Below are 13,097 nucleotides of genomic sequence, written 5' to 3' on the forward strand. Positions count from 1 at the left end.
GCTGCAGCAAATATTATGGCTCCCTGCATCTCCTTCATAATATGCTCTAAATTCTGCAAGAGGAAAGTTCTTCGTTAATTCAAATTCACAGCACCAAGCCAGCAATAGTATTGTTTATGTTACAAACAAAAATCTAGAGGCATACATTTCTATTCAATGTTAAGAACTCTATGGAGTTGATTATTTCAAACAAAGAACCCTGTATTAGCAGCAAGGGTGTAAATAAACACTCCTGACACAGAAAGAACAGTGGAGACAACATTTGATGTATCCTTCTACTTCCACTAAATTGGATTAGTACTCAAGAAATTACTAACAGAATTGCAATAAAAGAAATCTTTTAACTGTAAAATAATAAATGAATTACAAGTGCTCTCGCAGGTGACACGCATTGCCGGAACAATCACAAGTGGAATTAGTACCAACGAACCCAATAGTGAAAGATAATGTTGTAAGCCATAGAAACCGAATATTGAAAGATATTCTTTCATTCTACACTACTGGATTATATTTTAAATCTTCAAGGGTTGTGCATGTGGAAATACAGAACTGCAAACTGCTTTATTTTATCTGCAATATATCTTTAATGTCTAGGGGTATTTAGATTTGCAGAAGAGAGACTTAGAGTTCGGATGTAGGCATTTAAATTGACATTTTGTGTTTGAAAATTAAAACACAATAGTACCATCTAGATTGTATAGACTTTACCGCAAACATCGTGTTTGCTCTCACGCTGGATTTCCAAAATGGGAGTCAGAGAGAGGGTTCTGGAAAACGATGGGAAGCGAAAATGAAATGGCAGAGATGAAGCTGGGTTGGGTAGTATATGTCGTTGGTTGTGGGGTTCTTTTGGGCTATATAATTGAATTGGGCTGCAGTCCGTCAACTTTATATTATTATTACTATTTGTTATTATTATTTATTGTTTTTTAATGCCCATATTTCTTCTATGTTGGCAGGAAAATCTATTTAAGTATTGCAGTATTTTGTTTTGTTAAAGTGCATGTAACTTAACAATATTTATATCACAATATTTAAAGTACTCTCCATTTTGAGTAAGAAAGTCTTGAGCGAGAATTTTAATAGTTGAGGACTTTATCGTGTATGAATTGAATAACTCAGGATCTTATTGAGTAAGGATTAAATAGTTGATGACTTAATTTATTAAACTGAATAGTTGAATTTTGTTATAGTTGTGAGACGATTTTAGGTTTTAACTCATAAATTAATTTAAATATTTAATTTGACTTCTGTATTAAATTTAGTCATATTGTCTGCTAATCAAATTTTTACACAATGAATTGAAGACATTGCAATGGAGTCGAGAAATCACAGTTTTTTGAAAAAATATCTATTTTTGTACATAGACAATGGAATGTGGCTATATCTAGAGTTAGCAACGATAAGGGTTTTAAAGTTTTTATTTCATGTCAAAATGGAGAGTACTTAACGTGCAATGTTGTCTACAATCAAGTTTTTAACAATTTGTAAATTTTAGTATTAATGTTTAGGCTTTTTTGTAATATTTATATCAAATATATTTTAATGTATTTGTAATACATGAATTGAATTTTATGTTTATATTAAGTTGTACGTTGTTTACTTAATACTCCGTAGTAATATTTTTAAATTGTCTAATATTCATCATGTGCATCACACATGTAGCATACTAGCTAGGGTCAATTGTACATGATGCTTCTATGATAACTCAAATACCGTTAGTATTGGTGTTTAGCTTGAAGTTTTTAATAATGTGTAATATTCAATTTACTTTTATTAATTAATAAAAGTTTTGATTTTTATTTTAAATTTAAATTCACGCATCTATTTATTATATTTAAATTAAGTCTATCATAAAGAACTTAAAAATAAGATTAAAATAATACTTATATCACTATAACACATGCAACAACAATATTTTTAATATTTAGTCCGTGCATCGCACGGGTACAATACTAGTGTTCATAATAAGACCAAATCATGCACCATGCTACTATTAATAAAACAAAGCTTATGAGCATATTGTAGTTTACAAGTTGATATGCGTCTCGATTTACTCTCTTCTTTTTTTTTTTTGTGGCGAGAGAAATTGCTAGTGATGGTGTAAATGTAAACGGGGGTACGAATTTACACCATGTGTGTTTGATTGAGTATGATGTAGTGTATGGAGTGTGTATGCTTGGGAAGGAAAGGCATGGTTTTCTTCCTAGAGAAGAAAAGCCAAGAACTCCATAGTGAACAAGAGAGAGGGAGAGTAGAGTGAATATTGGATCATTGGATCCCGAGAGGCAGGGGATGAGAGCCTGCCCTTTACAACAGGGGTCAGGTCCTTTATATAGGAATAGGACCTGACCCTTTAGGAATATAATATTCCCCAAAGGTCACTTGTACCTTAATAATTTCTAAGGACACTCGACCTTTTAGGGGTACAGTAATACACGAACTATACACATTGTATTTCTACAGTAGTCCCTGTGGGTATTTACCCATCAGCTAGTCACCAAGGAGGCAAGGACCGTAATAAGGTAAATCAGTATAGATTGCCCATATCTGACTAACTCGAAATAAGAACACTAATACGTCACTCATGCTTGAGTCGAATTTGTAACATTGTGGTTACCAAGTCACCAACATGACTAATTTGGTTGGGATTGTCCATTTACTTTTTTATGCATTTAAGGGAGCGAGATCAAAAACTTAAGGATCAGTATGACAAAATTGAGATACCTAATATCAATACTAAAATAAAATAAACACAATATATGTGTGCAACACCTAATTAAGAAGCATCTGTAGTAATTGACTATGGCATATACTCACCCTTGAGTGCATTTTTTTCCCCTTTCTAAAAGCATATTCGAATTTGTATGGTAGCCAATATTGGTTTTTTTTTTTTTTTTTTTTTAATAAACTACTACTTTGCTGCATGATATTATAGCAAAAATCCATTTACGATAACACTTTGTCCTATTATAAAATGTACCCCATTTTTAAAACTGTTTAGTAATTATAAAATTGGCTCCTGTTTTCAAAAAAAAAATTGACTTTTTTTTTTCTTTTTACCAAAATTCTTAACCATTGATAAATTATGATGGATAACTGAGATCAGTCATCACTTTTTAGAGGATGATCATGTTCTTATTTGACTTTTTGAATTTAGTGTGTGTTCGGAAACCCGAAAAATGAGGAAATCATTTTCCCGATTTTCAGTGTTTAGTAAAGAGTGACAAATGTGAATCAAAGGAAAACGAGTGTTTGGTCAATGAAAAATAATCTCATTTTCATGGAAAATGACTTCCACTCTTTTTTGGAAAGTCATTTTCCAATTCTCACACCAACACTATACCACCACCACCACTAGGGCTGTCAAAATGCGCCAAAGCCCGCGAGTTAGGGTCAAGAAAAAATAGGCCCACGAAAATGCGTGCCTAATAGGGCGGGTCAAAATTAACCCGCGGGCTAAGTAAAAAGTAAATTATATATATATATATTCACAGCACATGTCAATATATATATATTCACAGTGCGTGAATATATATATATTCATAGAATGTGAATATATATTACTATTTAAAAAAAAAAAGAAGAGAGAGAGGAAGATGAAAAGCTCGCGGGCTGGCCCATGGGGCCCGCGAACTCGCGGGGGCGGGTTAGGGTTACACAAATTTTGGCCCGCGAGTCTAACGGGTCGGCCCGCAAAAGCCCGCCAGAAATTTGGCCCGCGGTGGGGCGGGCCTAACGGGACAGGTTAGCCAGCTTTGACAGTACTAACCACCTACCACCCCACTACCACCACCACCACCATCGTCATTATTATTGTTGTTGTTATTACATAAGAAATCACACCACCACCAACACTTTGTATGTAGTCTTTGTTCGTAATTGTGAATTGTAAAACTTTGGTTATTTTGGTTTGATATTTTGAATTGCAAAACTTTGGTTAGTTATTTTGATATTTTTTTTATTTTTTTTTTTAAACCAGACACCAAGACAAATTTATAGAATGCAACCAAACACTGAAAAATAAAATATTTTATGAAAAATGACTCATTTTTCATAAGTCATTTTTCCTAGTTTCCAAACACACCATTACTTGTATCTTTTCACTTAGAACAGAAATAAAAAGGAAAAAACTACCACCTATGCAACACCAATAATTTGTAAAATAGTAATGTAATACTAGAGAAAGTCTAGGATGCCATTTGTTGATAAACTAGTGCACCCCTTGACTCACAAATAATACTGTATTTAAGCTAAGATTCTAATTTGTTTTCAACTATTTTGTTCATGTGTAATAACTCACAGATTACATATAAAAAATAATTTACGTGTAATAAATTTGACAGAAAATTATTAATATAAATTAAACTTATAAAATTTTAATATAAAAATTATATTTTACTTACTCTATTACCATTTTCTCGAGAAGTTTGTAACTTTTGGTCGTATCCTAGTATTTGTAGTCCATAACTTGCAGCTAGCCAATAACACAAACATCTTGGTAATTGGCGTGGCGAGTGCTTGACCACGTGAAAATTACAAATTTGACTTTTAATTTTGTAATATTTCAAATCCGCCCCACCTCTTAGAAGACAGGAAAGGCGACTCCCCAGGTCCCAAAGAATGCTGCCATGCGCTTTTCTTGGAAAAATCAACGGTCTACAACACCTCATTTCTGTTACTCGGCTGATCCTGACGGTTCAAAATAACCACCCAAAATAACTTAGGGTTCATCAAATATATTTACAGCCTCCCCACTCTCTCTCTCTCTCTCTCTCTAGAATCGAAGAACATTTCTCCTCCGTCGCTTCTCTCTCTACAGCTCCGGTGATAACTGCCAGAAGAAGAGATGGTGAAGGGCCCCGGTCTCTACTCCGACATCGGCAAAAAAGCCAAAGGTCATTTTCTCATATTTTTTCCCGTTTTTGTCTTTATCTGTGCGTTATATGTGTGTATATCTGTGTACGGACTCGATTGAAATGAATCTGCGGTTTCGGTTTCAGATCTTCTCTACAGGGACTACGTCGCCGACCACAAGTTTACCATCACCACTTACTCCGCCACCGGAGTGGTTAGTCTCTCTCTCTAGCTCGGTGTTCATTTTTGTATTTGCAATCGCGTATTTTGTTGGAGATTCTGACGTTTTGTGTACTGATGATAATTGTGGCAAATTCGTGTTAACTATTTAACTAGGGGATTCGGACGTTTTGCTTATAGTGATGATAACTGTGGAAAATTCGTGTTAACTATTTAATTAAGCTGCTGGTAAATGGTAATTAGGTTAAATGATTACTGTCTAATTGGATTGTTGGCTGAAGACTAAAGTAGGTAGGTAAACGTTGAGACATGACTGAGTATCATTTGGAGTAATAAGGATTTTGTGTGATTAGATTGATAAATCTGTAAAATGATTGCTTAATTGTGCAGTTTTGGGGATTTATGTGGAATATACTTGTAATCTGAATTGCTAGTTTGCTACTCTGTCTTTGGTTATGTGCTAGTGCTAATCATCCCCAGTCAATATTGTTATGAAATCCTATGGTCTGGGCTGTAATTAATGAATATGTAGCATCTGGAACAAAAATTGGAGTCTAGTTCATTTTTGGAATTTATTGATTTAATTATGTGTATTGTATGCTTATAAAGTTATAAACGTTCATTTATAATTTATTTTGTATATTGCTTGTTAAATATTATTTGACATTATCGCTTTGTGATTTCTTTTGTGTGACAGGCCATTACTTCGTCTGGTGTTAAGAAAGGCGAATTACTTGTAGCTGATGTCACCACACAGCTGAAGAATAAAAATATCACAACAGACCTTAAAGTGGACACCAATTCCAAAGTGAGCCTTCATTTTTGGTTTCTTTTTTGAAGTTCAAACTCGGTAGTAATTTACGGGAGGTGCAGTAACTTCAAGATAAAAGGGACATGTGAACTAATATATGAGTGGACTGTAATCTTGTCTTTTATTTCTTAATATTATAAATTGAAGGAGTGTTTCTTCCTTTTTCTCCTTGATTTGGAGAAAGTGGCTATTTGTCGGTAAAAGTGAAATTGACATCGTCATTTGGATGGTAATCTGCAGCTTTACACAACAATCACTGTTGATGAACCGGCACCAGGGCTGAAGACAATCATTAGTTTCGTTGCTCCAGACCAGAAATCTGGCAAGGTACCTTTTCTCACGATCGTGCCCATTTGTTATTTCTCGTAATCTGCTTGTGCATGTGCAATTGATTCAATGAAGACACAATAATACTTGTATTGCGAACAGGTAGAGCTCCAGTACTTGCATGAGTATGCTGGAATCAGTACTAGCATTGGACTAACTGCCAGTCCCCTTGTCAACTTCTCTGGTGTTGCTGGGAACAATACTCTTGCCCTCGGGACTGATGTCTCATTTGACACTGCCACCGGGAAGTTCACCAAATACAATGCTGGATTGAGTTTCTCTACCTCCGACTTGATAGCTTCTTTAACATTGTGAGTATCAAGTGGGGGCTTACTTGAATTTTTATTGTTATAATACACTTCCATGAGTTAGAGCATTGGTCCTTCGTTACTTTTGGGTTTTGCCAAAAAAAAGTTCCAATTTACACTCCTTATGGATTTGCCATTTGTCACAAAAGACATACATTGCGTACTCTTTCATTATCGAATCCATCTTTTGTTTTGGTGTATGACTAAATGTTCCTATTGAATGCAGGAATGACAAGGGTGACTCCCTTGCAGCTTCCTACTACCACACCGTACGCCCATTGACAAATACAGCTGTTGGTGCAGAGTTGACTCACAGCTTCTCAAGCAATGAGAATACTCTTACCATTGGGACACAACACAAATTGGATCCAGCAACCACGGTGAAGGCCAAGGTTAACAACTATGGCAAGGCACACGCTCTCATCCAACACGAGTGGCGTCCAAAATCACTCTTCACCATCTCCGGTGAAGTGGACACCAGGGCAATCGAGAAGAGTGCCAAGATCGGGCTGGCTGTTGCCCTCAAGCCATGATTAGTTACACACACTACCATGTGGGGAAGTTAGTGGAGATGGTGATATTTTGTTTGGTGCAGAGCAATAAATTTAGGTAGAACCGTCCTCCAATTACCTTTTTGTTCACCAAAAAAAAAACCCGAGTTTTATCTGGCAATGATGGTTTTTATTACATGATACTGTAGAAAATAATCTTTCATTCACTGGAATTAATGCCAGTGTGAGAACTTCCCAATTCTTTTTGTTCGATCCATCCATATGTCACACAATGGATTAACATTGTCATGATTTTCTTGACGGAATTGACATTTGAATTACTGTGATTTTCTTTAAATGTTCTACTCCATGTTAGATTGCTTTTATTTGAAAAAATACTGTGTAGTCTCACATTATATTTTCAATTTTTACTCACACACAAAAGCTTGATATAGATACTTGTATTGGACCACATGAAAAACGTACCTATCACAACTTGCCATATCAGAGAAGAAGATTTGGAAACACATGTAAAAAAACTTTTTTTTTTTTTGGATGATCCGTGGCCATGAATTGTCATATAGCCGCCTCTATTATATGATTGACTTGTATCACATTAAATGAGTATTAATTTTTGGCTTCAACTACCAAATTAGGGAGTTCTCTCTCTTTTAATTTGGAATACAACTCTTCATAGAACTTCCCTATAGTTTCAGAACCATGGCATGTGACATTAAATGAGTGTATTAATTTTTAGCTTCAAGCCTTCAACTACCAAATTAGTGATTTATCTCCTTTAATTTGAAATACAACTCTTCTCCAAATTTCCCTATAGTTTTAGTTTCATAAACATGTCAATATATACTAAAATATATATAGATTTTTCCATATTTTAAATACTATCTTAGAGGGTGTTTGGTTCGCTGGAAAATATTTTCTTAAAAATTGAGAAAAATAGTGTTTTATGTTGTTTGATTGGATGGAAAACATTGTCTATGAATAAAGTTTCTCATGAAAAACTGGTATGACAATTCTGCCATCACAATACTTTATTAATTACTCTTATTATTATTATTATTATTATTATTATTGTTGCGTAGGGTTATATTTGCCGTTATATCCATTATTCCTTACCATTCAAAACCCAACCAAACAATGAAATCAATTTTCTTATAATTTATTTTTCATGAAATTTTAATTCCATTCTTCTTCAAATATTTTTCAGCTAACCAAAAAGGCTGTTAAAGATATTTACCATAAAGCATTTGACAAGTGAATAAGGTGAGGAGAATCATCACATGAGAGCTCATATATTAACATACAAAATATTTACTCCATGGACACTTTAGCTCTGCTTACATTACAATCATTTCCAGGGGAGTTCACCAGTCTCAACAGATTTTGAAGAAAAAAGAAAAAGAAAAGAAAATTTAAAGAAAAAAGAAAACCTGATTTTCTTCCTTTGCCAGCTGGCCAAACAAAAGGCATCTTCATAATTTGGGTGAGGGAGATAAAGAATGGTGGAGATGAGTCAACTGCCAATCCAATCCAATTCTAAGCTTTGCCATTTGGTTTTGGTGAATTCTGCAGAAACTGATGGTGATGGTAGGGGGAAGTAAGCGAGCCGTTCGGTATCGACAGGCTCCTCGGGTGCTGCTGGCCGCCGTTCTTGGCGGCGAACGAGGGGGGCTGCGCTCTGCCGCCGCCCCCGCCATTTCTCGCGTTCGGGCTTGACCCGATGCGGTCGACTTGCATGGTCTGGAAATAGTACGATGAGCTCGCCATGTCCTTGAGGTTCGGCAGCGGCTTCAACGCCTCGACGACCTCGCTCATCATAGGCCTGGCTTTCGGGTCTCGGCTGAGACACCGGGCTGCCAATTGCGCCGCTTTTTGGGCGCCTTTTATCGAGAAATGGCCCTCCAGCCTAGGATCTATCAGCCGATAAAACCTCCTTCTGTCACCAATGTGGGGCCGCGCCCATTCCACGAGGTTATGCTCCCCGTTGGGTCGGTTCTTGTCCATCGATCTCCTACCTGTAATCATTTCAAGAAGCACTACACCAAAGCTGTAGACATCGCTCTTCGATGTCAGATGCCCTGAGGGGGAAAAACCGGGATGAGATATAAGCAACCCGAGACGGATAAGATTAATTAAAATGCACGAGACTATAGTGTTCCATTTTTTATTTTTTTTTGAATAAAACTGACCCTATTACATTGTAATATCTGTTGAAGCACAAAGAGTCAATATCGATAGTGTTCCATTTATATTACCCAATGTAAAATAAAACCCATCCGAAACGTGAATAAAACGTACTATTACTAGAGTCGAAAACAACTAATTACTTCTATTAAAGATAAGCACGTTACCTGTCATTACATATTCCGGGGCGGCATAACCATATGTTCCCATGACACGAGTAGAGACATGCGTCTTATCACCCTCCGGACCGTCTTTGGCAAGCCCGAAGTCAGAAAGCTTGGCGTTGTAATCCTGCAAGAATTTGTTGTTAGAAAAATTCATAAACGTAGCGAAAGAACGAACTTCCCGGAGTTTATAGGCATCACATACAGCGTCTAGTAATATGTTGGATGTTTTGAAATCACGGTATATGACGGGCCGCTGAGCTTCCTCGTGAAGAAAAGTAAGACCTTTAGCAGCACCGAGCGCAATCTTCATCCTGATAGACCACGGAAGCGGCAGAGACCCTACACACGAAACCCATTCAAATTGCTTACTGTCATCATGGTTAAAAAAGTTGTCGGGCAAGAGGGTAAACCATAGCCCATATGATTTCTCGTTCTCATTAGGGAATGTAATTAATGCAATATCTATCAACTAAAACCAACAGAAGCAGATTAAGAACAAGCTTTTATCGTCAACAATCAAGTGAACGGGAATTCATATCTTCAATACTGAAAACACAAAATTGGTTAAACCTAAGAACTTAGAATTTGGTTAAACGAACTCCAATCCTTAAAAAGGTACATTTCCATGTGTTTATCATTTATCTGATCATTCGTAAATTTATGAAAAACATTACTTGACCAGGCAAAGAATAAATTAATTAATTAAAAAGAAAAACTCACACATTCAAAAACAAGAATCGATAAAAGAAAAGCGTTTTATACGAGGTTAGCTACGTACTCCTGAAGAGGTGGTTTTCCAGACTTCCTCGAGGCATGAATTCATAAACTAGAAGCCTCTGATCATCTTCGATGCAGTAACCAATCAGTTTAACTAAATTAGGGTGGATGAGATCACCGAGAAAACTCACTTCGGCCTGCCATACAAGACGATAATGGGTAAGAATTCAAACATTATCGTGCAAAAGAAACGTAAACAATCAGACATAAACCACCCAAACGCAAGACGATTAAGAGAGTAAAGCGACAAACCAGCCACTCTTTGTGACCCTGAAGCCCATCATGATTCAGCGTTTTCACAGCAACAGTAAGTCCTGTCCCGGGTTTAACCGGTGCTGTGCCGTTCTCTTCAATCCACCCTTTGAATACGCAGCCAAAACCCCCTTCTCCAAGAAGGGATTCCGGTCTAAAATTCCTCGTTGCCAACTTAAGATCGTTAAATGTGAATTTTCGAAGCAAAGAAGAGACTTTAAGTTCTTCTTCGAGTTTGGAGGTCGATGCATTGCTTTCCGCGTTACTTGTAGTGGTGGATGAAATAACCGGAGCTACTGCCTGGCCTATGCTCGTATCATTCGTCGATTTACTTTCTGCTAAAAAAAATAATGCAACAATTAATTACATTGCAAAACGTCAACAAACTAAATATAGACAAAACCCTGTTTACAAATTAAACGGGTAAAATAACATAATCGAGTCAATTAAACCTCAACTTTTCCCGGCTTCTCATAGGTTTTCAACATAAACAACAGTTAATTACGACATAATCCTCATTCCTTAATCAAAACCAAAGACTCCAGTAAATTCAAGGCGATTAATATAGCAACATCCAAGGTATTAATTCATAGTTACAAGTAAACAGCAATAGATACTCTTTCCATATTACTAATCCACAAACGACAAGAGAGGAAAAAGTAAGATCTTTATCAAAGCGCTCCGAAATAAGCGGATTGCAAACAACCGGATCCTTAGCATTTACGATGCAACACTATTGTTTCCTTAAACTAAACCTCAAATTTAGCTAAAAAAAGTAAACAAATGGCTGCAACTTTTATTATTCTTTATAGGTACCCAATCATAAGCATCCACAACTCTCGTAAACCAGTACTCCAACTAAACTACAATATCTTGCAACTTTCAAGTGCCATAACAAATTTCTCCTTTTTGTTTAGCTTTATTGACGAGGGAAACACGCAACCACTACCCGAAGGTTTGCACTGGGTAACCCCGCCTTGTGTCCCTAGCTGGCAAAGGACCACAAGGAGGAAAACCAGCAACAACTACCCGAGGGTGTGCACTAGGTAACCCCGCCTTGTGACCCTAGCTGGTAAAGGAAAACAAGGAGGAAAACCAGCCTAGATTGCCATTGCTAACCGGCTCAAACCAAGAAGGCAAATAGGCTGCTCCCGGGCAGATTGATTCTACTAGAAGAAGATTTAAATTCCAAAACTTGGCAGTGATCATCTTTGGGAGTATCTTATTATTGAACAACCATTTCTCACTCACCAACAAAAGCACTTCATCCCAACCACTCTAAAACAACAGGGAGCAACAAAAAACTACACAATTCCATGAGAAAAGAACTAAACAATCTTGTTTAAAAAAGGGCATAAAATTAAACTCTCACCAAGCTCAAAGATTATACTGAACCAGACTCAAAACAAAGAACACAACCATTCCATTCATTCAATACAAAAACACACTAAAATAATGGGGAGCAACACAACACAACACAAAGAAGTATACAATTCCATGAGAAAAGGATTAAACAAATCTTCTTAAGAAAAGGAAATAAATTTGCAGGCAGAAGATTATACTGAACCAGACTAAAAACAAAAAAAACAAAGAGCAGAAGGATTTGGTTAATAACAATAAGGGATGAAGGTATACCACAGCGAGCACTGATGCCACTGATGGAGTTATCCACCTTAGATCTTGAAGAAATACAGCTACCAATAAACCTGAGTTTAAACCAGCACCCAGTGTCCTCCCCAGACTCCCCACCTTCTTTCTTCTTCTTCTTCATCATCATCCCCTTTGATTTCCCCACATCCCAAGCCTCCACCTTCTCCACCTTCACAACATCACCCTCTAATCCCATCTTTCACAAACCCTAATCCCAAACTCAGATAACATCAAATCCCCCTCAAAATCCCAACTTTAACTCCCACCAACCTCTCCTTCATCCCCTTTAATCAAATCTTGGAATCTCTCAACTACCCTTTCAATCTCATCCACTACCCCCCAGTAAATCAGCCAAAGAACTCAAACCCCTCCTTTCAGAATCACCAAATAAGGGACCCAAATGACAAAATCCCCCCTTTTCCACTTCCTGACACAACCCACACCCAAAAATCCCTTCTTTAACACAAATACCACAAACCCAGCTCTAGAAATGAAGCACAGGACACACTGAAAAGGCTTGGTAGACTAGATTCAGATCACCTGCCTGTATAGAATCTTGATTCACCTTCCAACCTGAGAGAAGAAGAAGAAGGAGAAGAAGAAGAAGAAGAGAAGAGTACAGAAGAAAAACACACAAACAGTGCGAGCAAAGCTGGTTTCATCATCAGGTAATAATCCCCCACTCCAAAAGTGCGCCCCCTAGAAAGAAAAATGTCTGCTTCCCTCAAAGTTATTGAAATCTCAGCAAAAGCCTCAAATACTCTTGACCAGTTCCAACCCCCACCACCCCCATTCTCAAAATAAATGGCACCTAAAAAAAGAAAAAGAAAAAAAAATAAACCCTCCTTTTCAGATAGTGATTAATTAAACTACTTAAAATATTATGGAATGTATGTTGTGTCTATTGTAGGCTACAGTATAAAATGGAAAAATCATGCGTGATTTTATTATGCTGTAAAAAGAAGAAAAATATAGTGACGAAATGCGAGAGAAGTGGATAAATATAAATAAATAAACGGGTCTTGGTAAATAGTTGTTAGCTGATCGGGTTAATAGGTTTGATTAGTTGATAATA

General features: G+C 36.7%; 2 protein-coding genes across 3 annotated transcripts; one reads left to right on the plus strand and one right to left on the minus strand.

Moving 5' to 3' along the window:
* Positions 1 to 4,736: 4,736 nt before the first annotated feature.
* Positions 4,737 to 7,332, plus strand: LOC116025270 (mitochondrial outer membrane protein porin of 36 kDa). Its single transcript, XM_031266441.1, has 6 exons — positions 4,737 to 4,898; positions 5,004 to 5,071; positions 5,735 to 5,845; positions 6,089 to 6,175; positions 6,278 to 6,486; positions 6,710 to 7,332. The coding sequence occupies exons 1-6, from the start codon at positions 4,850 to 4,852 to the stop codon at positions 7,014 to 7,016; spliced, it is 831 nt and encodes a 276-aa protein (XP_031122301.1). The 5' UTR covers positions 4,737 to 4,849; the 3' UTR covers positions 7,017 to 7,332.
* A 919-nt stretch (positions 7,333 to 8,251) lies between these two features.
* LOC116025269 (probable serine/threonine-protein kinase PIX7) lies at positions 8,252 to 12,785 on the minus strand. Of its 2 annotated transcripts, none has more exons than XM_031266439.1 (6): positions 12,008 to 12,785; positions 10,373 to 10,710; positions 10,122 to 10,257; positions 9,546 to 9,682; positions 9,344 to 9,467; positions 8,252 to 9,070 (listed from the first exon to the last, which is right to left on the minus strand). In XM_031266439.1, the coding sequence occupies exons 1-6, from the start codon at positions 12,216 to 12,218 to the stop codon at positions 8,529 to 8,531; spliced, it is 1,488 nt and encodes a 495-aa protein (XP_031122299.1). In that variant the 5' UTR covers positions 12,219 to 12,785; the 3' UTR covers positions 8,252 to 8,528. The 2 variants fall into 2 exon arrangements, with proteins under 2 accessions (XP_031122299.1, XP_031122300.1); XM_031266440.1 differs by having other exon boundaries at positions 10,373 to 10,707; positions 12,008 to 12,784.
* Between the last annotated feature and the right edge of the window lie 312 nt (positions 12,786 to 13,097).

The sequence above is a fragment of the Ipomoea triloba genome, chromosome 7 (assembly GCF_003576645.1).
Source record: "Ipomoea triloba cultivar NCNSP0323 chromosome 7, ASM357664v1".
NCBI lineage: Eukaryota > Viridiplantae > Streptophyta > Magnoliopsida > Solanales > Convolvulaceae > Ipomoea > Ipomoea triloba.

Bases quoted from the DNA above. Each gene is read 5' to 3' on its own strand.
- LOC116025269 (XM_031266439.1), bottom strand. From the start codon at position 12,218: ATGGGATTAGAGGGTGATGTTGTGAAGGTGGAGAAGGTGGAGGCTTGG. The intron at 9,468-9,545 runs GTATGTGATGCC...AAATTCTTGCAG, and splicing joins CCAACATATTACTAGACGCT to GATTACAACGCCAAGCTTTC. The intron at 9,071-9,343 runs GTAACGTGCTTA...TTTCCCCCTCAG, and splicing joins CCCGGAATATGTAATGACAG to GGCATCTGACATCGAAGAGC.
- LOC116025270 (XM_031266441.1), top strand. From the start codon at position 4,850: ATGGTGAAGGGCCCCGGTCTCTACTCCGACATCGGCAAAAAAGCCAAA. The intron at 6,176-6,277 runs GTACCTTTTCTC...TATTGCGAACAG, and splicing joins CAGACCAGAAATCTGGCAAG to GTAGAGCTCCAGTACTTGCA. The intron at 6,487-6,709 runs GTGAGTATCAAG...TATTGAATGCAG, and splicing joins TTGATAGCTTCTTTAACATT to GAATGACAAGGGTGACTCCC.